Here is a 23,129-nt window from a genome sequence, read left to right as displayed (position 1 = left end):
TGTCCGAACTGTCAAAATCTCAGCTCCCTAGTCCAATAGGGATTGTTGGTCCTCAGTCATCCTCATACACAGAAGGAAGCTCGACATCCTTTCTCTTGGAAAGAAGTAATTTGTTCCCTTGACAGAAAAAGGGAGCTATTTCCATGCACAATTTTCTTCAAGTATTGCTCTTTACAGACTGTACAAGAAAAACCCATGCCAAGTTCAGTTCCCTCAAACAATGAGCCAGCAATTGTGGCACCCAACACCCCCTCTCACCTCTCTGCATCCATACCAACTATCATGCTAAAATCATGATGCTGACAATAATGACACAGTCATCAAGTTATTTCAGGTATTTTTACCTAAAAAATACCCTAGAAATCATTTGGGGGACTTGCTAGATGCCTAGAAAAAATGTGAGCACAGACCTATGCACTATGGATATAGATGGTCTCTACTGAAGAATGCCTGTGAGTAATGTGACATGCTTCATCCTTCACTTGGGAGTCAGGGATTCCTCTTCACAGCAAAAACCATTAAGAATAAAGATATAATCAAAGTCTAGGAGTAAGTCATAGTTTCAGTACACTCAGCAGGAAGGGTCAAAGTGTGATTAAAGCACCTGAGAAACAGTAATACAGCTACAGAATCACTGCCCACACTGGTAAAGTTTCAAGACTTTGTTGTTGTTGCTTTCTAGCCATTTTGGTTTCAAAGCATCAGCCAGCGGATAACTAACAACAGCTGCCCAGGGAAGTGGTTGAGTCACCAATCCTGGAAGTCTCTAAAAGACGTTTAGATGTTGAGCTTAGTGATATGGTTTAGTGGAGGACTTGTCAGTGTTAGGCCAGAGGTTGGACTAGGTGATCTTGGAGGTCTCTTCCAACCTAGGTGATCCTGTGATTCTGTGAAAACAAATTATTTAAAAGAAACACTAATAGTAGAACCAAAGGCCGCTCCACACACTCAGCACATGTCAGTCACCCAGGATGAACACACTGCAGAAGAGCCACAGGAGGTGGATCACTGAAGTAGTTTTGCTTTGCTGTTTATGGAGCTGCTCCTCAAGCTGAGAAGAGTGAGACAGAACTAGGATCACTCCAACCATACTGCCAGCTTTTCTGTTTTGACTTGTAAGGAGTAAGAAATGGCCATCATTATGATGCTGAAGTTCTCCTTCCACGTCTGAAACCAGACAGGTGCCTAAAGCCATGGCTGACTGCTGTTGTCAGTGTGTGACCAACTGTGAGAAAAAGCAGGAAAGGAAGATAACAGGGGGGTGAGCCCCCAAGCTGCCATACAACTCTGCGATGAAGAGTATCACTCTGCACAGCACCCAGAAATGCCACACTGAACCTCTAGACTGGGCGAGCTCAAAGGTGTTAGCTCACTAGGCAGCATCTATTCAAGCTAGAGTTTTGTTCTGAAATAAATGTTTTCGTGACCTCTGAGCAAATACTCTCAGCAGAAAGTAAAGGAAAAGACCTGCTCATGGTGAAAATGGACTGTAATAAGTTAGCAGTTACCTCAGTCCATCCCATTTTACCTAGATAAAAGCCTTGCTCCAGTGCAGACCTAGGGCTGTTGACATTTGCCAGCGACATTTCTGAACACTTCTGCAATTGTTACTAAAGCTCAATCCACTTGAGTTAGGGCAGCAAGAAGGCACCTATGCTGAAGCTAAAGACAGGGACTTAAAGAATTTTAAATATGAATCAAGCCAAGGTCAACCTTTTCTTTTAAAGGTGAGGGAGATGCCACTCTTCACACAGAGCTGAACCATGGGAACACCCACAGGAACACGATGATCTGAGTCCAGTTCAGAGCTACAACTTGATAGCAGCTGATCCTTCGCTACTCCCGCCCTTACTGACCCATGGGATGTTTCCACCTCCTCAGTGATGAATCAGTTGAGGAAACCTGAATGACAGAGGTGGAAATGGAGGCAGAAAAGAATGACGTGAACAACCTCGCTCTAAGTTTTGTCTTCCAAGCAGAAGTAGCATATACTGCAGATTTCCTCAGGGGCAGCTCCAAGGCAAGTTTGAGTGATTACATTAAAAAATCACCTGGCTCTGAGGGCAGGATTTCTTGTGTGTACCAAGGAGGTGGCCTTTCAACACAAAATTCATGTTAACCCATGCCTTCCACTCACATGATATTTCCTAGAAATAAATGCAGTATCTTCAACCTGTTGTCAACTTCAGAAAAAGACAGAAATTTACCTTAAACTTTATATTACTACATAAAGCGGATATCAGTACATTGGAGAAGGGGCCACAAATGACTTCTTGCTGCAAGTGAACTTGCCATTCTAGAGAAGAAGGAAATAGTGAGATGATTTAATTTTTACCCTTTACATTCAGCAGCACCAAGTGAAAACATTTTACTTTCCTATATTTGTAATTACAAAAGCAACTGACTTGGCTCCATCAGATTTATCTTCCTAAGGCTACAGATAGTCTTTCACAAAATTTTACTCACATCTCAAAATAAATTTCAGTTAAATATTAAATTCTTGTTTCAGATTTTTGGTGAACAGACACCACTAATTCAAATACCGAAAATATTAACTGCAATACCTATGTTCTACTCTACTCCTTTTAAACTTTCATTAGCAACTGGTTTGTCTTCAAGATAAGGGATATCGGGATTTACAAAGTCTGACACACTGCAACTATATAGCCTCCTGCTGTACATACAGTGGGGATTTCAAAATAATTTGGGAAACAGGTTTAGGCAAGAGTAATGCAAACACAGAAACAGCTCCTCTTTGAGAATACATCTAGGACACAAAAGGATGTGCAAAGCGAGCCAGTTCAAAATGCTTGTCAGGAGATAGGTGAAGCTCAAGGATCATTAATAGAGTATGTTAAGCTGTTATTTCTCCAGTGGAGCTGGGCTGGACTTCTGTTTGAAATACTAAAGAAAGTCTGGAAGTCTGTTTTCCTTTCTGCAGGACTACTTTTTTTTCCCCTCCCTACTCTTCTTCCCCAACATAGCGGAACAACTGTGACTGACAGCTTTCAGAAACATGCCATTTCTGCTTCACAGCAGACAAACATTTTTGCAAATGGTAATCCAAATACCTTAGGGTGGTGCATACGCAACCATGCACATGCAGTTTAGGTGCACATCTCTCCTGCTTTGGAATGAGAAAGCCATGAGCACTACAGAACAACGTGTGCATTTATAGGACAATCCCTTAAAATCGCTAATTGTAACTAAACCAGAGAAGAATTCATCATCAATTATGGAGTAGTGAGCACCTGAACACCACCAACACTAACCTGAATGATTTTTTAGAAATGCAGCTTCCTACAACAGTTTGTCAGAGCAGATTAATGATTTGGGGGAACATATTAAAACAAAAAACTTGGAGTGTAAAAAGATACTTTTGCTTTCTATAATTAATGTTTTTCTGCTGATTAATTGATCAGTTAGAATACTTTCTGTCTATTGCTACAAAGCCAACGTATTGAACACAAAATCCTGTAAGATATGGTACCACTCCCCTCAGTGACATAAAAACACCACTGACACTAAAACAGTTTTTCCAGAACAAAACATCATATAACCGTTTCCAGCACGTAAAATTTTACTTCTGCTACTATTTGTCAAAGCTGAAAGACTTGGTGGCAAGGCAGAGAATTGTAATAATAAAGGATTCTGTATTTTACATTGCCTATGCAATGTTTCAAGGTGTGGGGGGGGGAAGATTTAAGGAGTACTATCTGCTTTATGGTGTTATTGCTCCTAGCACAGGAGCCAGACCTGGAATGGACTGAGCTTAAGGCTTCCAAAAGATGACACTGCTTGAGGACCCCAGCACCCAGCAGAGGAAATGGCCAACCCTCTGAATTTACATCAGCTGCAGAAGTGCTGACAGGAGTTGACAGTATTTTTTTATTATTTTGACATCTCAAAAGAGCTGTTTTCAGTAATAAAGCCTACAAAATCTGGCTAGGGGAACTTCATATTTGCAATGGAAACAAGAGCTATTTAAATGCAATACACAAGCCATTATACTAATGGTGTATGAAGAATGATATACGACTAAGTAGGCAGTCACTTGCCAAAATTGCTTTTTGGAGCAGGATACATACTCACTGGAGGAGTTTACCGTGACTGATGCCAGTAGGAGAGGAAAAAATGCAACAACAAAAAACCTACACCCTTAAGCCAAGCAGGTGAAGGCCTATTTCTGCCTATTTACAAGAACCATAAAGCAATTACTTCTGTCCATACCAAAGTAACCACACGTTTCCTGCCCACCATCACGGATTCCAGCTCTAACTCTAAATGGAGAAATATCATAATTAAAGTTCCAGAGATCTTCATTATTTTTAATGTGACAGTAGATGCAGGAGTACTGCTAGATTTCACGTTATGGATGTGTGTGCAGCAGCAATTTTCCATGCAGGAATTTTCCTTGCAAATGGGAAATTGAATCAGATGTCTGAGCACAAACCCAAATGCCTGAGCAGAGGATTTGCTTCAAATTTGCTGATCAATGTCAAATTAATACCGCTGTGGTTAAAGGAAGGACTGGAAACATCTCATGAGCAGGACTCCCCAGCCACCCATCAGCAAACAGGTAGAAAGACAGACTCAGTCAACACAAACAGAAGAAGCCGGTCACCAACACTCAGGTTACAGTGCAGTCAGCAACACGAGGAGTGACAGGCAATAACCAGAGGAACTGGGTTGAGTTGAATAGTTTCTTGAGATGAATAGTTCTCACCGATGGTAGCCATCCTGACAGTAAGCAGAAGCAAGCCACAGAAATAAGCATCACCCATGTAGGTGCCAGCAATATATTTAAATATCAGAAACAGTGTGCTAAAAGCTCCATTATTTTGTGCATTAACCTCTGAAAAGGCAAACAAGGTAAAGACATCATTGCTGAAGAGACAACAGACTTTCTCCTCGAGGAGGGAGTGAATTTAAAAGGAGAGTTTTGTGCCTGTCAAAATGCCACCCCCAACCAAAACACGCTTCACAAACCCCACCACAGACCACCAGCGTACTTTCCCTTTTCCCCAAGCCCAAATACGCAGGGCTTTCCAGGCTTACACCTAACTTTTCATGTAATCAAAAAGCAAACATAGATTTCCAATCCTAACCCATATTTTAGAGTTCTAGCTTTTCTCTCCTACCTTCCCTAGGATGCTCTTCCAGCAACATCAGGCAACTTAGAGAGAACAGTAGTTCATGAGACATAACACAAGTTATGTCTCATGTCCCTTGAAGCACTATTCTGTTTGCAGCTAACATATTCCTCCTTCTTCCCCTATATTTCCTACCCCCATCTTCTTATTTAAACTCAGCATGAATTAGGAACTGCTCAAAAAATAATGAACTCTGCCAGGAGTTTCACTGCTATCATTTTATCACTCCTCCCTTGCAGGAGTACCTTATATTTTAGCACAAGCCAGTTCCTCCTTGCTGCCCAGATGGCTTAATGCACATTCTTAAAGCTTTGTTCCCATCCCTCCGTATCCCACAAATCACACACCATAAAACCCAGTAATTCTACATACGTTCTATTAAAATTACAGCCTCCAATGTATTCTCAGTTTCTGAGAGATCCCAGCTTCTCAGCCACGCACAACGTGTGACAGGCCTACAAAAAGGGGTCTCCCTACCCCAGACAGTCCTTGGGGATCAACTATCACTTCTCAACTTCCTTCCCTCTTCCCCAGCTCTGCATTTGGGATGTCTTTGAGTCAGATACCCAGAGAGCCCTTAAGGGAAAATCTGGTTCAATATAGGTCCCGAAGCAGTTATGGCACAATATTATTAAGAAAATAATGAACACCAGCTCACCCCCTCACCTGCCTCTAAAGTTTTGGGCTGTTTCTGCAGATACACAAGCAGAAGGTCCTACCTTAGCTTATTAAGCTAACAGGTACACATATCTGAAAATAACTACATTGCTTCTGATGAAAGACTAACAAATAAAACAAGAAGATTATGGGATGAGTCACCAAGAAAGGACAGTAAGATCTTGCACAAAACAACAACACCAGAAACAAACAAACAAACAAACAAAAAACAGACGGACAGACTTTGGTCTAGAAACCAGGAAAGCACACTTGGCTATATCCCATAAAGATGCCCAAGTCAGCTAGCTACACTGTGTCCCCAGGTGAATTCAGCTCATTATAACATGGAAACCACACCTCCTGAAGGGAAGCCCTCTCCTCGCATTAGCCCCCTCCTCATAAAAAGACCTCTCCTCACTTAAGACCACCCCATATAGCAGAAGTGCAGCAGATTAAAATGTCACTGTCTCTTTAAAAGCTAATTAGAAATGTAAGAACTAACTTCTATTCACAGACTGTAATAATTAACTGATAATAAGGAAATAGAGCAGTATAAAGAAGCTGCAATGGGGACAATCGGTGTGCTAGCTTTGGGGAGTTACCACCTAGCAGCGGCCTCAGCACAGATATGAAAAACAAATACCTTGACTGTGTGATAATCAGCTCCTTGCACATCTGGTAAAGGACCCAGATTTGGGACAGCACTCCCAGAAGAGCTGGTCCTAACCATTGTTCAAGAACTCCTGTTTGCATCAGGAACCTGATCTGGCTGAACCCTAAACTTAAAAAGAGCATCCTGCAGCTGTGCAAACATGAGGGCCTTGGCAAGGAAGGGGTAAAAAAGAAGATGGTCCAAGGGAAAAAGGCAGATCAGACTGCCCTTTTTAATGGCAGCATGCATATAGGTTGGATTAAAGCACAGCCCAGTCATGGATTCAAGTGATGGTGGAAGCTAAGTCCAGCTTGTCATGCACAACACCACTGGGGGTACGCTTACTAAGGGCAGGGGCACCCTGATGGTGAGCGCTGCACAAAGCCCCCAGTGCAGGGAGCTGCTGGACCAACCTCAGCAGCATGTCACGGTGCCACCAGGAGACTGCAGCAGGCAAACGTGCATTAACGATGCCACTATGGAAATCACATCTCAAAATGTCCTGCATTTCATGCATTCACATGTTCATTCACAACACTATATAAAAAAACAAAACAAAAAAAAACAACACACACACAGAAAGGGGAAGTAAAGCAACTCAGTAGGCTATCCCTATCTTGTCTACAAACTAGGATGCATTAATAGGCGTAAACATATTTCCAAGTACAAAACCACATGCAGTTTTTAACATTAATGAATGCCAGCTGACACAAAGCACAGGCTGACTGTCATATTGCTTAGCCACTCTAGACACCTGTCATTCCTTGGCAATGAAAGGGAGAAAAGGTCAAGACACTGCTAGTAAACCCAAAGGGGAGACTCACTTTTCTACCAAAATTGAACTTGACAGGAACCATCATCACAAATAATGCCGAGAGGTTCAGGTGTTACTGGTTATTGATGGCTTGCACTCCTGCTGCTACTGAGCTGTCTGCATATTTTAGGGAGTTTAATATTAATAAAAGCAACCTACACTGCCATTTATTAAGAAAGATAGCACTTTGTTTTTTGGATGAGAACATACAATATTAGTTTTTTTTTCTTTGCACATATTTATATAGTTTATAAATATATATACTTGCATACCTATAAATATATATACTTCCACTGAATCCCTGCAGAACTTGGACACTGCTAAGGCCAATATATTCCATCTTCTCACTTTCCAAATCCTTAATTGCTTTTGCATGAATGCAGAAATCCAGCAAGAAGACAGAAAGTAAAATAACAGCACATTTGAAAATTGGCAGACCAAGCTTTGACCTCCTTCACTCTTCTGACAGCATGAAGTCGTCAGTGTCTTTGACTAGATGGGGGCAGAACAGGACTTTTGTAACACACACAACATACATGCATCAAGACCACTTATCCCCTGCTTTTCCACAGACTGGGCTCCTGTGCCTTTTGTAGTATAGTTCCGGGGATTTAGCTTAAGCCCATGATTAGTGCCTATAATGATGTTTACATTCAATGTGCAAGTACACACACAAGTTTGTGTTCAAATTCTGGAGGTCTCAGCCTTTAAGTGTAGTTCCCAATTCTCTTCTCACTTGCCTGATGTAGTTTACAGAGACCTATCAATCCTGATTCAGAAATGCCAAAAAAATGCATCGGTCCAGAACATCCTTCCTGCAGTGCAGTTGTGTTCAAATTGAACAGGTCCAAGGAAAGGATCTGGTTCAAAGTACTAGGGAAGAGGAAAATGAGTGGAAAACATTAGGAGAATGACAACAGCACATACTGGGGAGAAAAAGCAGCAACTGATTCATTTTTGACATCTTTTCAGAAAACTACGCTGTGTAACTCAGAAGTCATGCTATCACTAGGCACCATGGCTTGCTATTTCTATAGCATTTTAGTATTTTCTAAACAGTTCTGTTAAAAAGACCATGGAGGTGTAAGAGACAGACAATCACATGCTCTCTAGCGCATATAAATAACTAAAAGCTTTTAAATAGTCAAAACTATCTGCACTGTGCTCAGCGTCTTAACAAAGAACGCACAGTAACAACGTGTTTGGGACAGGTTACTCAAAGCTGTTGCATTTGCTGCATGCTATCCACAGTCCAATGCATCCTAACACCAGCTCGAGTAACTGATGCAGGATTCCCTCACAGGAAAGCCACTTGGGGCACAGAGAAATGACAAATCCTATACTCCTGTCCCAGCCCAAAGATCCCTAGCTCCTTATAGGGAAAAATATCCCTAGGCTCACATACAGAGAACAGTGGTTCTTCAGCAGCGGCCGAAAAAACACATTTGGAAGCGATGCTTATGCTGCTGCAGATTTGCACCATTGACTCATCATGGAAAATGTGAAGTATTTTCATTTATTTTAAAAATCTGCTCCTGACGGGCAAAAAAATCTGGTTCACGACCTTGAACTCATGGAAACAAAACCCCCAAGCCCACATTCTATAGTTTTTCTTTCACAAACGTAAGCCACATATTTTATTCTAAATCCTGTACATGTACTCAAACTAGGTTACAGACGCCTTTTATGAATCCCAAAATAATCTCTCTAGTGGTTAATTAGTGCAAGTGGATGGAGTTGGTTTTTTCTTTTTTTTTTTTTTTTTAAATCATTACTGCTCATCCAAGTGAAATGGCAAAACTGTTTTCTAGCAGCATTTAAAAACAGAGCTTGTATTCACTTGAATTTGATCTCTGCCTTAGCTTCCTTGGGTTATGATCCTAAAAAAAAAAAGAAAAGAAAACGAGAAACCTCAAACAATCAGGACAAACTCATTCATTAGTTCATTATGTAAATACTGTAGAAAAAAGTTTTATATACATGGGTTGCAAACTTGAGTCATTTTCTTTCTCTAAAATACTGGTGACAACACATTTTTAAGCGACTGTTTAGAAGGCTTTTGTAATCATCTGTAAAGCAATATTAAGACAGTAAAGGTTTTGAATGCATCAATAGCATGCATCTGTGCTTTGAGATGCACTATAGAACACAGCAGTTGAAAACTGCTGGACTGCAGTGGTGCTTCTGGACACGCCAAGAAAGTTCCAAAAACAACAACTCAAAAGGAAAAGTAGACACTGATACTGATGTTTGACAAGAACTTGGGTAAGGGTATCACTTTTGGTTGGCTTCACAGAAACAAAGAGACAAAGTGCCTCTAAAAAGCTTCTAGAAGATAAAACCCAATACCAATACAGGATGCTTTGGTGTTATCATAAACTTATCCACGCTCAAGAAACATCAAGTAGTACAACCTGTTCATACCACTCAGGCACACAGATTGCAGTCAGATGCAACTGTATTCATTTCAGACAAGTGAAATGCACCCCATACAGACTAAAACACTTTTCGTTCAAGAGCACATGGCAATAAAAAACATCTTTTCACAGGATTTGGAATAAATTTTATTCCCTTTTATTCCGAAGATATGTCAGGAAAGCAGAAAATGTCCTCTACTGCTCTTCAGCGACTTCAGTGGGACCTCTCACAGCAACAAGCCCCACATTTCCAAAACCAGGCTCAAAACCAAATTTCAAAATACTTCAGGAGTAAATAAAAAAATATAAATAAAAGATTTAGTGAATTTGTACAGAAGCATGACTTGCAAACAGATTGTCTGCGACATTGCAAATTCTCTGGCCCTACTTAAAACAGACTTTACCCAAGAAGTTCAAACCTCTCTTCATGCCCAGGCTAAGTAGTGTTTTAAATCCCAATGTAGCACCTGTGTTTAACTGCAGCTGCTTGAGTAAAAGTTAATTTACTCTTCCAGGGGAGAGAAAAGCAGAAATCATTAAGTTGCATCAAGCTACAGAGCCCTGATGCTGAGAGGGCTGTTGGGAACAGCATCTCAAAGCTTCTAAACCAGAGAATCAATCCATTTGTTCTGATATGCTGGACAGACATTTTAGGCAGGTCTACCACCAAGCTGTCTTTGGCAAAATGTAGCCTCATTTGCATTGCCATTTTCAAAAGGAAGTAAACTGGTGTAGAAATACATTTTGAGTGTAGCTATTTATAATACTGAAGTAGAGGTAAAAAGACAAGAAAACCTTGCACCTTCAACGTGCCAGCCCTATGGCTTCAGTCGAGTAGGAAGAAAAAACTTCATACATAAAATATGTACAGGACCTTACTCTGCTCTTCATTATTCCCACATAAATCAGGAATGTCTCTAACTAAAGGAATTCTATAGGGATATAGACCAGATATAAAGAAAACCAGTACAGGTCCAAGATATATTTGAAATAAGCTGTATTTTATCTATATATAGATATAAAAATAATATTTATATTACATACATATTTTTTCATATATATACACACACACCAAAAATATATATATATGGTGTTGGATTTTAAAATAGCTTTCTCAGAATTAGTCCCTTTAGTGCAGTAGGAAAAATATTGCTAATATCAGCTTGAATGTGTTGAGCACAAGTTATTCCCTCATAGGGCTTATTTGCCCTTGTTAACTTCGATATGAATTTACAGTTTGGCCATCTTTTTACCCACAAATCATGTCATATACACTGAATTGCCCTAGCTGTGTACGCAAGCACGATCACCTCCCCTTTATTTTTATTGAAACACAAAGCTATCCTATATTACTGAGTTGAGGAGGTCATATTTTTCAAGTAAATATTTAAAGTCATATGAGTTATATTTGATAGGAAAATTTGCAGCTTTTGGAAAGAAAGTGGGGTTGAAATCAAAACCAATAAACCTTCAAGTTTTAATGCTATATTTGCTTGAAAAAAAAACAAGTTTGGGTTTTCCAAATATATATAGATTTCATAAAAAGTATATGCAAACTTTCTTGCCTTTATTTATTTATTTTTAAATGAGTCACTTGGGTAATGTAGCTTTAGATTCCCTCTTAAAAGCTTCCTCACATCAGGGTTATCTGGCCATTATAATTGGAACTCCCTTCTAAACATCAGCTTGCATTTTCGCTGGTAACAAAGTTAAATTGGAAAATACATTTGTTGAGGACAGTTAGAGCACTGAAGAACATATTGCTCAGGAGATGGCTAACGTTTCATATTTAACAGCCTCGAATGTAGAGAACAGCATTATTATTGCTTTGTTATAAACCCTCCAAATAGGAAATGAATTTTTTTCAAAGCAAATTAGGCAAAAACTTTAGAGGAAAGATATCACTGTGCCTTCATGCCCCTTCTGCTTCAGGTATATGAATATACACCAAAAAATGGATCCAGTAGTTCTCAACTTATTACCTGCCAAAAAATAATATCACAGCAGATTTCTTCTCAAAGTAGTCTATTACAACACGTATTGAACCTTCCACACAGGAGTTCTGAGACCAAGCTAGGGAACTTCACTTTATCATTTATAACGATAATTGGAATCTTGAAAACTTACAAGTTTAGTTGGTTGTAAGGTGCAGCCAAGTTCGTAAGAAGGGTCATAGCAATGCTGGTACACTTGTTTCATCACTTTTGAAAATGGTTGAAAAAAATTCAAACCCAGCCATTTATTAGTTGAGTCAATTTTGTTTTCAGTCAAGATGGACTGCTCTCTAATGATTCGCTCTGAAATATATATATATCTTACTAAAAAAGAAAAGAAAATTAGCATGGATTTATCTTTGTGACTGATTTCTTGGAAACTCTTGAGATTAACATACTCAATTAGAAATCCAAAAAGCGAAGAGTCAAACATGGATTAAAGCTGATGAGACTAGCCTATAAGCAATTCTGACAATTTCTTCACACAACATGGGATTGAAGTATGGAATAAACTGCCAACAGCAGCAATATAAACTAGGAGCTGTAAATCAGCTGAGAAGGAATTAGGACACATTTAAAAAAAATACAATGCATCTATAACCACTATCTAGACAACTATCCCTCACGATATCCTTGTCTCTAAATAGGAGAGACATGGATTTAACATATAGACTACTCTGTGGGTAAGGACTTGGCTGGATGGTCACACCCAAAGAGTTGCGGTCCACAACTCAATGTCCACGTGGAGATCAGTGACAGGTGGTGTTCCTCAGGGGTCAGTGTTGGGACCAGCACTGTTTAACATCTTTGTTGGTGACACGGACAGTGAAATTGAGTGCACCCTCAGCAATTTAGAAGGAGTGATGGCTTTAAACTAAAAAAGGGTAAATTTGGACTATATTAGGAAGAAATTCTTCCCTCAGAGGGTGGTGAGGCCCTGGCACAGGCTGCCCAGAGGAGCTGTGGATGCCCCATCCCTGGAGGTGTTCAAGGCCAGGCTGGGTGGGGCTTTGGGCAACCTGGTCTGGTGGGAGGTGTCCCTGCCCATACCAAGGGGGGATTGGAATTAGATGATCTTTCAGGTCCATTCCAACCCAAACCATTCTGTGATTCTATGAATTCTGGATTAGGTTGGCAGCTGCATTTTCTGGTATTTGAAGAAGTCTGTCAGGCTATTTCCAAGATCTGTTTTATGTAACTACTGCTACTAAAGAATGTTTTTTTGAATTGGAGCCTATGAACAGTTTTTCGGGGGGTGGGAAGGGGATAATGTTCTGTGTTGCTCTAGGTTTTCTACTTCTGTGTGTTAAACCCATGTATGAGGCTGAAACAGCCCAAGAAGAAAAAAAAAGTACACAAGACCTGTTTCCTGTTTTTCCTAAAATTACAAAGAGAGGTAGTACTGAGTCTCACACGTATTGCTACTCAGTGTGTCTATCACTGTGCTTTCCAGGCCTAAAAGTTCGATACTACAGCTTACATAGATTTTCTGCACTTTTAAAATTGATTGATATTACCCAAGCTGGAAGGTTTGGATTCCTTTCTTTCTACAGGCTTCAAAAAACAAACAAACAAGAACAAGAAAAACAAACCCCATTTTCTGATAAAATTCAGTTGTCCACCTACCCATACATATAATAATACAATAACACTTCTGCTCCAGGCAGGTGGAGATTGTATGGCACATCTGGCAGTCCTATACTGCTCCCTGTGACCCCTGAGCATCCTTAAATGCATCTAAATGGACACCAACCGCAAAGGTTTCTTCTAGGCACCTAAATTTACACCTGCCATCTATCCTAAGGACACCGAGTCCCACTTTTTGTGTATCTGAAAGAACCTGTCCGTAGCAAATCAATTATTTACTAGGGATATGATGCATTTGTGAGAATTCAAAAAGACCTATTTTAAAATTGTTACACAAATTGAAGTCATGCACATTCCTATTTTGTTTCATCACGATACAGAATTGTGATAAGCTTACACAACAACCTAGTATAAGCGCATGGAAATAATGACTATTAAATGCCTACCCAAGTATTTTAACAGGCAACTGAATAATTTGAATGCATAATCATGACAAGACAACTAGCTGCCTGTATTACTGTTATCCTTGTTTATGAATTTTACAGGCAGATATGTTCTTAATCTTAGCCCAACACTGGGGGAAAATACTGCACTGTTAACTTTTAACAAAGTTGATTTTTATGACAACAGTTACTGTACTTCAGTCCTCAATTCATTCCAAAAATCCCCATGCTTAGGGTTTTCTATTGTCTGGCTATACCCTCAGAGATGCAAAGCCAATTGGAAACAGAAGGCAAAGGGATCTAGGTAGAAGTCAGATTACATAAATCAGGGAATAAGCATACAGAAGTGTTAGAGCTGTATATTTTTTAGTATCACATCAGATACGCTTATTTCTGCATGCCATTCGGATAATAGGGCTAGAATCCCCATGCCTACATGCTGTATTTTTAAAAAAAGTGTTTGACAAAGCATGAAAACAAGAAAAACAGGAGGATGAAGCAGGCTGAAAAGATCTCATGCAGCAACATTTCATATGCACTTTCACAGCTTGTTCTATCAGCCAGTCTGAAGTGGTGACCACTACGAGCATGTAGAGCACTTCACAGCTCCCGTAATCAGACTTTGTTGGACTCACAAAGTCACCACTTATTTAAAAGCAGGTCTGCCTATGCATTGTGTTTACTTGGAATTTTTGGAAGATTTGAAAACTCAGCTCGAAAAGAGAAGCTATGATCACAGTGTTTTGTTCTCTAATACATGTATCTTGTTCAATACTGCTCATGTATAAGTTAAGACCTTACCTCTAAGCCTCCATAAAGAAACATATTTCAAATCTAGGCTTACAATTTATCTCTGGATGCTTAAGGCAGAAAAGAAAATAATCCAGCTGCAACTTACGTGCACCATACACTCCCCCTCTCACTTTCCATTCAATTCTGTCTCTGTTCTAGTTGAGTCTCATGGCCCTGCACTGCCAGACCTTGACACAGGGACTTTTTTTTTCCCTGTAATATATAAAGCAAGGGCATTCCATACTTAAGCAGGTTCAGATGAACAACATGCTCCAGTGAAGTATTGATCACTTCTTTCCTGCACACCCTCTGTTGACCTATCTTCCATGCTACTGTTTCCCCAGAACCATTCCCAAATGCCTTGAACTCTTACCTGATATTTATGATATCGCCTTTGATCTTGCTGTGTTTCTACTCCTCCAAGCATGACATGAAAGCAACATTCCTGTATTGTTTTACATTTGAAATGAGCTATATTTCAAAGCTCTGATGTCATCAGGACAACTTTATATCATCTCCAGTGAAATATATCTGCTCAACAGATGTGAAACAGATCTTTTGTTTCACTACTCAGTTTAAAGCCAGAAACATAAATAATTGAATGAGATGGTGTTTTGTAATGATGCCCAGGTATTTGCCTGTCAAGTCTTAAAAAGCCAAAACCTTACTGTTTTTAAACAAGACCTCCTGTTTAAGGCTGATTCTGAACAACCGTCAATCCAACAGTTTTAGTGCACATGACTCCTGCAGCCACACATGGAAATATAGGAATTAAAACCAAAAAGGGGGCTTTACATTTGCATTTTATCCCTGTAGGCATCTTGTTAACTTTCTAAATAGATTCCCTTACCAGGGTGAGGAGGTGGAAGATCGGTGGGTGGAAGGCTTGGTCCACAGGACCCACCGCATCCTCCACCAGTACAGAGACCCACCAGTACATGCCTCTTTTGTTTTTAATTTGTATTAGATTGAGCTTCCTATTTTCTGAAAAGTGAGTGGGCAAATTAAGAGAACATCAGGAGGACAACGATGAAGAAATGCAAAGGGGAAGAGAGAAAAGGTTGGACAAAGGAGAGCAACATGAAGTTTCCAGCTGTTAATGCCAGGCCAAAATCTTCTCCAATTTGACTGTCACTACTTCTCCACAAGTGTCAAAATTCACCTTTTAAAAAATATATTTAAAAAATAAGAAAGCCAATACTAGGAAGACAACACCAAATCAAACAAGGGAAAATGCAATCTTACCTCCATTTCCCCTGTAATCCCAGACCACAAGGCCTGCCTTCTGTTATTATCTCTCTAGCTGCATGAAATTGTCCCGATGTAGACACACATTTTAGTTACTGGCAAGGTAGCTGAAAATATAGTTTATGGAGGCCCTCATGTCTCCACAAAGAAGCAGCCATTGCCAGAATGTAAAAACCAGCCTTAACCCAGGAGCATCTCTTAACAGTAAAGCTCATGATATCGGTCACCTGCTCAACTTTAATCTACTCTTGAACATACACATACATCTCTGCAACTTTTTTGTCCAGACATTTTTCTGTCCGCTGAAGATTGAGTACCATCGCTTATTTCTCTCTATGATATTTGTAAAGCCTCAAGGAAAAAAGTTATGATGAGCCCCAGTGCTTCACTGCTGCAAAGTTCATTTACATAAGTCTGACTACAGTTATTCCTCAGCTGTTAAAGCTTCATGGAAATAGAACAGATACAGTAACAAAGGTATAACTGACAGTCTGTCATATTGACCGATGTGCTTTTTGATTCAACTCTATAAATATTTACTCGGTACTATCTTTCAGAAGATTAACTTAGAACGTAGTTCAAGTTCAAACCCCCGTTTCATTACAATGCTAAAAGAATATTCCCTGTACACCACACATCAAAGCAGGAAGTACAGGTAAATATTAAGCTTGTCCATAGTACTGGGAAGCAATCAGGAACATACTGTATGCAGACGCAACAGCACAATAGCGCTGGGCACTGAGCTACTATTCCCTCAAGTTGAAGGCTGGATTCCCTCGTGGCGCTTCTTTCACGAGCAGCACTCCATACCACAAATTGATCAGCACTCCTGAGCCTCATGGCAGAAATACAAAACAACTCAGCTTTATTTATGTAAAGCTAAAAAGGGAATTAGAGACCTCTTCTCTCATTCCCCCAGACCTCTATGGCATTTCTTCAGTTTCCAGTCAATTCGGCTAGTTTTATAGTTTTGGAGGTGAAGTTCCTTCAAGCCAGAAATAAAGCCGACTCACCACAGGAACTACAAACAAATTGAGCTATTCCCATTGCTGGGGGCCTAAAAGATTTCTTCTTTCTGTTGCTCTATTTCCCATAAGCCTTAAACTTGCTCCCAGCTTCTACACACAGAGGAGTAACCGGGGTGTGGGGCTGTAGCGAGTCGTGCATTTTGTAGTGCTCAAGCTTTGGATGGAACTGACTCCCACTCTTACGTGTGGAAGTCAAGAGACCCAGAAGCTCATGTGCCTCAGTACCACATGTGGACAGAACTGAACAGAAACTAACACAGCACAGAGAACATTTGACCGCATTCTCAGAGCAGACTTGCATCCTACGCATTTTACAGCAACTTCTTTGGCTAATAAAATCACTCCCTATACCAAGACGATTAAACTACCTCAGACTGGAGGCTCCAGAGGCCTTCACGTCTCTTCAACCCCTTGCATAGCTTCTGACACGGTAGGATATAACTTAGTTAACTAACATTCGATGCAGGACTTTTAATGTATTTGTCAGACCATAGTAAATAAAACAAAAACATACTATGCTGTGATATGAGTGAAACAGGTTTTTCAAAACTAATTTTCAAAGGCAGAAAATAATTTCAGAAGGAAAATGCCAACCTTGAAGCTGCTAAGCATTTTCTGGACAATTCAGGAAAACAATATTACCCATGCTCAATAAAAAAACACTAAACAAGTTCTTTTTACTTATATTTCTCTTGCACAGTAATGAACACCATTGTCATCAACAACACTTGAAAGCCTTTACTAGAAACCGTGAGTTACTATCAGCCAAAATCAAGTTAAGGACTATTTCAGAAAGTTAAACAACCCAAACCTTAGTTATCATTGAAACTGTGGTAAATTTGCCTCAGAGCTGTAAAGGTGGCCTCTGCAGTAGGGTAAGAACACACCTGTGAAATCTCAGGAATGCGGATCTAAATCTGGCAGAAAATCTGGCTAAAGAAGTGGAATACAAACAAGAATCGGATGCTTAAAATATAGAAAAACCAACTCCTCACGTTATTTTTACAAATCCAGAACTACATGTATACCACACAACCATCCTGTGCTCACTCACCACAGCAACCTGCCATTATTTTGACAGCACAGTTTAATCTGTATTGAAATTATAACAGTAGAGATTAGAACTAATTCAGAAATAGTTAAGAGAGGAAAAAATGAAGGAATTAATGGAGAATATCTGTTCTCTAAGAGCCTAACACCATGCATAAAAGATGACTGGACCCTGAGGGAGTCAGATATACACACACTGACCATGATATGATTCGCTGAATAGTAAAACATTACTTAGCCACTATCTGCTATAATCTACATAACTGGCTGCCTAATTATAAGTGTTTTAATTTTCTTACTATTAACCTCATTCATGCCTGCTTAATTCGAGAAAGAAATAGAAAAATGAATATATACACACACATGGAAACATGTAAATAAAACTTCAATGAACAGTGCAGAATTTGCTTTACCAGCAAACTTTACCGATAGTATTTTTTGCCTATTTTATTATTTGCCTAAGTGAGGTCCTTCCAATTCTTTTAAACAAACTTTTGATTTAACTTTATCCTCAAATTCAAGTTTTATAAATATAAACTATATTTAATAATTCAAGTGTTTCCATGAATACAAAGAAACTTTCAGTAAGACCACTTGCACAGCAGGGATAAACCTTTTCCTTGACATCTCATATCCAAGGCTTCACTGTACCAAAGCCTTCACTTTTCCTTTTGCAAAGGCTAAATGATTGAAGTGTACTAACTTGAAAACTGTTCCCTTTCCCAGATTAAGTTGTTAAATATCAAAACAGATGTCAGTCCTTTTAGCTCAATCCATTTGGATAAGATTTTCCTTTTAGAAAAAACAACTTGAGGAGTAAGCACTGCTAAAGCCCATCCCTTTAGTTACTCCTACCTCAATAATATACAAAACCACATTCTTGTAGAAGCAGTATAGTATGCACTTGGTAACTCGGTTGTAACTCCAAGCTCCATGGACCAACAACAGCTTCTCCAAGTAGGAAAACTGAAAGAAAGAAAACAAGTTTTTACATATATGAAGAACAGTTTAAAAGAAAAGAAAAGGTTAGAGTAACCTCTCCACCAAAACGTTCAGATCAGCTATGAAAGCTGTTCAAGTGCAATATTTAAATATTTTAGCAAAACGCTGGTGATGACAAATAATATTTACATATTACAAAGTAGCAGCATATGCCCAAAAGGACAAGTAAATGAATCTAGTGGCTGTAAAAACAGATAATTTATAATGTTAGTCTGAACCACAGGTACAACTCAATTCAGCTTCTTCAGAATTCAGCAATTTTGAAAATGGATTTAATTTTTTTGGTTGGTTGGTGGTGGTTTTTTTTTTTTTTTTTTTTTTCCCCCTCCCAGAAGCAGTCTCACAATGCAACCTAGAAAATGCATAATTTTCTAGTCTTGGCTTCATCAGGAAACCTTTTTATGGCCTGCAGCATTCTTCTTTTGTACAGAGGGCCCAAACCAGGGACTAGATTCACCATTCAGCATGTGTGTACCTGAAGGGCTGTTGTACACTAATGTGAGATCATTATTTGCTTGGCTTCTTTTTCTATGAGTGGACTAAAAATTGACTTACTAAATGTAGAGTATAGCTCAGTTATTTTAACCAAAACCTACTTGAAACTTTCAAAGCTACAATAATGAATTAGGACTGTCATGAGAGAGCTCTGCTCCCATGATTTCCAGCACTGAAGTCACTGAACCACAAATCCTGTAAGAACAGCCTTTCTGACATGCATCAGCAACTCCGATTTGTTAGGTTACGCTAGCAAGAAAGAGGGAGAGAAAATAAAAGTGAACCAAACCTCATGGTTCAGCTTCAGTCCAGCTTGAATCAGGACTGAACGCGGGGCGCTCACGAGGGAGTAGTTAACCTACTAGCTATCTACTGCCTCAGTTAATATGCACCACTACTGACCTTTACACAAAATTCGCTGACAAAACACATCAGCAGTGATGGGAACCTTCCCACTACATCCTGACATGTCACCCCAAACACCTGTAGAGAACAGATGCACCCTAAAAATTCTCTGCTGACTCTAAATAGTGACCATCTTGGATGTGGTTCTCTTTGCAGTTCAAGGCCAGAGGAGAAATCTTAGCATTAATAACTCTGTAGTGTGTACATTCATGAAAATGAGTGCACTACGGAGCACAGCATGTTAGTAACTTAAATAACGTAGTTCTAAGCCTGTATACACTGTGAAGTGTCCTGCTAGGAGGTAGCAAGAAATTGAATTTGTTTTGATGCTGATGATTGAAACAGTGCAAATGCACAGCTACTGGCATACTCTAGTGACTGTGCGGACAGGGCCCTACTAAGACACTTCACTTGTTCAGGCACTGCTGCGTTTATGGATTTTAAAAGCAGAAGAAAACACGAACATTCATCTAAGAAAGAACTTTTCCCTAGTTAACGCTCTCTAGACAGCAGATGCTCTCTGGATTAAGATGATAAAGCTTTTTACTGGAGAAAAAGTTATTCTATTCAATTCTACTACTGTCTCTCTAAGCAGTTCGGTCATTTGACTTGGGAATTCTCTAAATATGGATCACTGGTGCAATATCAGTTCAAGGGAAAAGGATGATTCAAACAGATGCTCCTTGCACCTGTGGAAGCTATTTGGAGCAGTCAGACTCAAGTTGCCTTTTTATTTTTGTTTGGTTTATGCTTTGATTCCCCCTGGAATCCTGAATGAGTCTATATGGAGAGTTTCTCTTCCATAAGTGCCTACTTCTGGCACTACTGTATTTGAAATACCATTTGAACATGAGATGCTACACTACAGTGGTCATTTTAAATTACTCAATAAGAACATACTTTGCCTTCAAGGCATGTGCACACAGTAACAATTCAGTGGGAGCTGTATGTCTTCGTTGAAAGAAATATACCCCATGGAGATCAAGTTTTTCTTTTAAACACTTTCATGAAACATTCCCATATACTACTAGTCCATTTTACAAGAGGGATTCTTTTATATCTTTTCTAACTAGCACAAACCTTTTCTGAATCATTAAAAAAAGTTTCATAGTGTTTTACTAATTTTTGAAAGTTTAAATTCTGTACTAGTGCAATCAGCTTCTATTTCGGATCGAACTAAGAAGATTCATTGCTATTGTCAGTAACTCCTAGATCAGGATATAAACCAAGAACAACTTATTTCCCACATGCCAACATTAAGTCCAAATGCATGTTTTGTTGTTGTTGTTTTGGTTGGTTGGTTTTTGTTTTGCTTTCATTTTGGTAATTCAGAAGCAATACATGAATACAAAGGGACTTCAGATTTAATGTTACTGCACCTAATGCAGAAGAAATTAAGTGTAGGACATGCTTTTTGTCCCTCTGCAGACAAAATTCTCACTGCTTATGCTTACTTATTAAAATGGAAGTAATAAATTATCTGAGGAAGTAAAAGTAAAGAGCATTTGATTAAGTTCTACAGCAGAAACAATGTATAGTCTACAGAAGTTAAAAACAACAAAATGATTGTGAGATACCAAAGACTATGACTATGGCAGTTCCTATAATGCTGCATATTTGGAATTAACTGTTTATGACAGAATGAGCCCTTGATGAAACAGCCTAAAATTTTCAAGGTAAGTTTGGTGGAAGGTCTTAGTTACTCAAGCCTGGAATCCAATGTGCTTCATCTGACTGCAGAACGCAATACAGCAGCAATACAAGACTGACACTTTGCTTCACAGCAGGGTTAACACATCAACAGTTCTGTCTAAATAATAAAATTACCCACACCTTTTCAAAACCTCACCTTATACTGAAATTACAAGAAAGTATCATTTCATATCAATTGGTAAAGCAAATCTGCCTACACCCTGGCAGAAGGGAACATTAGCTGATGCTCACACATCACTGAAGAGACAGTTCATCATCTCTGCTTTCTGTCAGCTCCCATCTGTTCTTGCCCTGTGATCAGTCTCAAACACGTGGCACAGAGAACCTCAGCTACGAACAGTATTCAGAAGATGTCTGGCAAATGAAGTATGTCCTTCCTTTCTTATGCTTTGTTTAAAGTCTTTATTCTACACCTTGGTCTCTTAACTGAAAATAAAAAGGCTTGTCTTTAGGTCTCCTATTTTACTCTCCTCTTTAGCTTGAGTAATCAGTGCAGAATTTTACAAGACAGTTTGGGAGCACTCTTCAAAATCATGCACCTAAAATTAAAATGTTGTCGAACTCCTCAGGACTGTGAACAATTTTTGGATACATCATGGGGGTGGGGGAAATAAAAAAGGAAAACACAGCCTCTAAATAAGAATTTCCAAACAAACTCTTACACACCTGTTTGGAATGCCTATTCATGGTAAGGGAAAAGAACTTGAACAAGGGAGATACAGTTACACTTAAAAGCACGTCAACATAAGTATGACGAAGTGCTTCTCCTCAATTATTGAACAGCCAAGCCACTGCGCAGCTGGCAGGAACAAACTGAAGCTTTGAGGTAGGACAGAGCTTTGTCACGAAGAATACAGAAGTCAGAACAATGGATCCCGAAAATACATCCCAGGTATCTGTTTTAGATGCTGCCATGAAAAGAAAAAGAGCAGAGATTCTCCTAGCTTGAAGGCTAGGAGAAGCCATCGAGCACTACATGGGGTGTCTGACAGCAGGGTATGGCAGCTGTAGTTTTTTGCCTCTGACCTGTGCAATAGCATAATCTGAGCAATTGGTTGCCTGCATGCCCTCGTTGCCACTGATCCCGACTCCGACGTGAGCTGTCTGGATCATTCCCACATCGTTGGCACCATCCCCAATGGCAAGTGTTATGGCATTCACATGTTTCTTTACCATGTCTACTATTTCAGACTTCTGTAGAGGAGATACTCTGAAAAGGAAAGAAAAACGTGTCAATTTCTCACATGCTGAGTTATGTGCCTTTTCCAAAAGGACAGCTGTCATCTACATTTAGAAATAATCAAAGGGCAGTTGCTGGATTTTTTTTTTTTTAATTCAACAGCTACGCTTCAGAACCTGTGCCAAACCATTTCAGAAAGAGAAAGCAACTTTAAAAATAATTTTGCATTTGCATAAAATATGAGGATGTTATGATTAAAAAAAGACTAAGCAGACATGAAAGCCTTTCAAGCTTTTCTTCTGTCCCTCAGCCCTACCTGATACACTTCGGTGTACACCAGTGGTATTACACTGGGAACACTGGAGAAGGGAGTTTCATCTTCAGCTACCATGTTTAATGATTAACAGTGCAGGCTTCCCTACCTGCTGCCAACACTGCATCTCCATCCAGATGGAAGAAAACCACGAATATTCAGAGAACAAATCAATCTGAAGCATTT

General features: G+C 39.4%; 1 protein-coding gene across 1 annotated transcript in view; it reads right to left on the bottom strand.

Moving 5' to 3' along the window:
* ATP8A2 (ATPase phospholipid transporting 8A2) overlaps window positions 1-23,129 on the bottom strand; it is a 290,456-nt gene that overhangs the window by 126,224 nt on the left and 141,103 nt on the right. The window contains exons 25-26 of the mRNA XM_035542481.2: window positions 22,477-22,660; window positions 18,691-18,801 (exon numbers count right to left, since the gene is read on the bottom strand). Of these exons, the coding sequence (XP_035398374.1) occupies window positions 18,691-18,801; window positions 22,477-22,660 (295 nt within the window). The remainder of the gene's footprint in view (window positions 1-18,690; window positions 18,802-22,476; window positions 22,661-23,129) is intronic.

This window comes from Cygnus atratus, chromosome 1 (genome assembly GCF_013377495.2).
Source record: "Cygnus atratus isolate AKBS03 ecotype Queensland, Australia chromosome 1, CAtr_DNAZoo_HiC_assembly, whole genome shotgun sequence".
Lineage (NCBI taxonomy): Eukaryota > Metazoa > Chordata > Aves > Anseriformes > Anatidae > Cygnus > Cygnus atratus.
Note: the sequence above shows the minus strand (reverse complement) of the source record. Positions and strands in the feature narration are given on the sequence as shown.